Here is a 4,525-nt window from a genome sequence, read left to right on the forward strand (position 1 = left end):
TCTACTTCAACCACGGCAAATTCTTCTCAACTTAGGCACAATTTAAACAGGAACAATACATATCAAAATACAGTGTAAATATCCTAATGATCAATAGCCAAAATTACGAAAATTCAGTGTCACGGCCGCTCGGGACGACCGTGACGTCAGCAGTCGATCGATATATCGAGACATCCTCATATCGCGACATACATTCATTCATTAGCAAAAATCACTCACTATTTAGGCTCAGGCTACATCGAAATTAACTACAACAAACACATTAACTGGTCTATCCTACTTTCACTTTACGCAAACACTAACCGAACAAAATGCCCCGCGGCGAAATATTAATGAAGACAATCGCGAATGAAGAGGTTTCACGAGTGGCGTGGTCGGTATCGACCTATCGAACTGGTGTCGACTGCGCGATGGTGGCGACAGAACCGGCACCAAGAGAAACAAAAATGATTACCATGGTACATCTATGGTAATTTGTGATTTGATGAAGACCCACCGGGAGCGCAGCGGGCGGAGATAAAGTAGAGAGAAGACTGTACGGCCATCTGGCGTGTGAAGCCAGTACTGCGCCATAACGCCTGGCGCAGGCTACCACCCTAGCACGGAAGAAAGACGGGAACCCAGGTCTCTCTTCCGGGTATCGGCTGGGTTCAAACCCTCGTTAATAATTATGGATAAGGTTATTAATGAAGTTAAGGTTACTGCGCAGCGGGCTTCGGATCCCGCAGCGCCTGTCGGTGGTGGGAGTGAGCGAGCGGGCTCCCCCCGACAGTTATCCGGCGACCGTTCTTCTGGGAGGGTGGATCCCTTGGCCCCCCAGTTGGAAAACCCTACAAGGTTGATTTCCAAAGCCAGGAGTTCGAGCTGCGAAATCCTGGCACAGAAGAGGCAGGACAGTGAAACCCTTGGTGGATACACGCTACCAGAGATAAAAGGACTCAAGGAGACAACAATCTCTCCTTTTATCCCCACCAGGATGTTAAGTAGGACCCCTCCAGAGGGGAAAAATGAACGGCCACGATCGAAATCGGAGTCGGCTCATCAGAAGGAAAAAGGTGCCGAACCCAGAGGGGTGACCAAAGACCCCTCAGGGAAACAGACGGCAAAGAGGAAGAGAGGTAGCTCCAGTGACTTGGAAAAGTCGACAAGTGGATTTGATTCGCGAATCGACCCAATATTGGAGGATATAGAGGACCTTAGGGGGTATTGTATGTTGAAATACCCTGACGAGGAAGCATTAACGATAAGGCTGACCAAAATAGCGAATAAACTGTTGGACGTGGCGAGGTCAACTGGCCCAAGCACGCCCAACGGACCAAAGGGTATAGAGGGGGTAGCAACTAAAGAGATTGCCACGCAGACGGCTGACCCAGAGGCCATTGATATGAATAGTATCAAGAAGTGGAGGAAAAAGGGTGAGATCTGGGAAGACCTGAAAGAGATGTTAAAGAAAAAATGGACTCCAGAAATGGAAGTTGACATTAAAATCGAGCACAGACACCCTGCCTCAACGGCCCTGGACGAGAGCATTGCGTGCTTCGTGCCGGTAGACATCAAACCGAGCAGCGGCCCAGGGAAAGCGATCCTGGAAAAATTTCAAGGGACCGAGATCTTAAAGGACATGAATATCAAAGTAGGTGACACTAAGTTCATCTCCACTTACACAAGGATCCCCTCGTCCCAAGGCACAAGCACTCTCAAGGAGAGGCATGTATACTTCTTATTCGAAAGGCGAGGACAAGAGGAACGACCGGTCCCGGAGAATATCTATAGGACGCTCCTCGAATTAAGAAAAGTAGCAGTCGAGAACAACAACAAGGAAATATTGCTATCTTACATCCCGGACTTTCCCGTTGAGGACTTGAGAAGACTGACTAAAGCGGTATTCGCCGAGACTGACACCAAAATAACGATGCTGGCACCTAGGACCGGCAGATATGAAAACACAGACAAAGGAGGCAAAAGGACGAATCGCACAGACGACACGGGGACGTTAATAGTCAAGGCGGAGGGCAAATCATATGCCGAGATGCTTAGGAATCTTAAAACTAACATCAACATAGAAGAGGAAGGTTTTAAGATCTCCAGCGTCAAAGCTAACAAAAAAGGGGACGTAGTACTCTCTGTTAAAGGAGGTATGAAGAAAGCGGTCGACTTGAACGCTCTCATAAATAAAAGAATACTAGGAGCAAAGTCCACGGTAGGTTCGAGGAAAAGAGACGTCAAGGTATTGCACCTGAAACAACTCGACGGGGATGTAAAAGAGGAGGACATTAGGAAGTCCATCACTGCCTGCCTCACGGAAAGCGAGGTTAAGACTATCGCTATTAAAGCCCTAAGACCAGCTGCGGCAGGTAGACAGAACGCAACCATCGTTGCGCCATCACATTTAGCCGATAAGCTGCTAGAGACTAAGACCTTGAAAATAGGATGGGGCAGATGTAGCATAAGGCAAAGGGAGGAATTAACCCAATGCTACAGGTGTAGGGAGTACGGGCACCTAGCCAAGGATTGCGAGGGCCCTGACCGCTCAAAGCTATGCAGGAGGTGTGGTGAAGACCACCACACTAACTCCTGCAATAGTAAAGAGATAGGATGCACGGTATGCCGGGACAAGGGGCACAGAGAGGGGAGTCTGCAGTGCCCTGTTTACAGGAGGGCCATCTCGGATACCAGAATGAGAAGGAGGAACTCCAACGCGGGACGTGAACGGAACGACCCCTCGAATAACGAGGACGACAAAACTGAGACACAAGCCTCTGGCTGACAGTATAGGGCAACGCGTACCAAAATTGAGACGTTTCTATTTATTTATTTATCTATTTATTGACACCTATTTATTTATTTATTTATTTATATATATATACATATAGTAATTTATTAATTTATACAGGTCCTTGTCGAACATATAATATTTATAACATAACATTTAGTTCTCACAATATAACATCATGACTGGAACAAAGGAATGGAGCCTGAAGATACTACAGATTAATCTGCATAGGTGCAAACTTGCACAGGACTTAATGACACAGCACGTAATGGAAAACGGTATAGAAATAGTTGCAATATCGGAACCGTATAGATGCCACACATCCTGGGCTACCGATTTAAACCAGGATGCAGCGATATGGGTCACCCCTGTTGTGTCGAACAAAAATAAAATAATCGAGGACGTCGTCAAAGAGAAAGGAGTGGTGGCCGTCTCTATCGACAAGGTGAAAATCTTTAGTTGCTATATATCTCCCAACATAGAAATAGGGGAGTTCCAGGACATACTAGCCGTCCTGGAGAACGGGATTGTAAAATTGGGTGCCGACAATTCCATAATCATGGGCGATTTCAATGCCAAATCGATCTCGTGGGGATCGAAACTCACAGATCGAAGAGGATATGAGATCCTTGAGATGTCAGCGAGGAACAACATCTCACCTGTGCGGAGCCAAGGGAGTTTCACCTTCGATAGGGATGGTCACACATCTCTGATTGACATAATATTATGCGGTAAGAAATGTGTAGAAGCATTAAAATCTAGTGTGATCTTGGACAACTACACGGCTTCTGACCACCGATATTTAAGACATATTTTTGAATCCATTGACAAGCACGTGCAACGCGACAACACGACTGGACTCCAGAACAAGACGAAATTTAATATCGACAAGTTTACTGACAACCTACACGAATGGGCATGGACAAGAGATACGTTCAAACTAACAGATAAAAGCGACGCGGACGAATACATACAAAAAGTGACAAAACTAGTTAGTCTGGCTGGACAGAAAATTCACCCATCATGCCGACATAAAAAGGCGGCATGGTGGTGGAATGAAAAAACTCGACTAGCTAGAAGCGAAGTAATAAAGGCCAGGAGGTCATTCCAAAGGGCTAAGACCCGACGAATGACCGCTGACGAAACAGACAGACTAAAAAGAACGTACATCGACAAAAAAAAAGGACTAAGAATTGTAATAGACGAGGCCAAAAACGAAGCCTGGACTTCATTTATAACTAAAATAGACCAGGACCCGTGGGGAAAACCCTACCAGTGGATAATTGACAAACTAAAAGGAAATGCGAAATACAGTGTACCTGAGGCCGATCGGGTTGACGAAATAATCAAAAAACTCTTCGTTACCGACGACTATCAAAGGACAACGCTGGAAGAAGTATACACTCCCGCGAGCGGAGTGGACGAAACGGACGACGAATTCAATGAAACAGAAGTAAAAAGGGCCGTTAAGAAAATAAAAAAGAAAGCCCTCGGTCTTGACCTTGTACCAGCGGAAGCGGTCCGGGTGCTTGGAGAAGAGGACAGCTATGCCCTTACGCAGTTTATTAACTGCTGCTACAATTCAGGGTACTTTCCAAGCACGTGGAAAAACGCGCGTCTCTTGTTGATCCCGAAAAAACAAGGGGACCCTAGCGCGGGGTGGCGGCCCCTTTGTATAATTTCCATATGGGCTAAGGTAATCGAGTATTGCCTAAAGGAGCGCCTTAACAGGTATATAAAATACGAAGACAA

At 46.2% G+C, this 4,525-nt stretch overlaps 1 protein-coding gene across 1 annotated transcript; it reads left to right on the forward strand.

The window, feature by feature from the left end:
- Window positions 1-2,951: 2,951 nt before the first annotated feature.
- LOC144477463 (uncharacterized) lies at window positions 2,952-4,360 on the forward strand (the record flags this gene model as incomplete). The annotated part of the gene is made up of 1 exon (XM_078195187.1): window positions 2,952-4,360. A coding segment is annotated over exon 1 (1,409 nt), but the record flags the coding sequence as incomplete, so codon positions are not given.
- Window positions 4,361-4,525: the final 165 nt, after the last annotated feature.

The sequence above is a fragment of the Augochlora pura genome, unplaced genomic scaffold (genome assembly GCF_028453695.1).
Source record: "Augochlora pura isolate Apur16 unplaced genomic scaffold, APUR_v2.2.1 APUR_unplaced_1238, whole genome shotgun sequence".
Lineage (NCBI taxonomy): Eukaryota > Metazoa > Arthropoda > Insecta > Hymenoptera > Halictidae > Augochlora > Augochlora pura.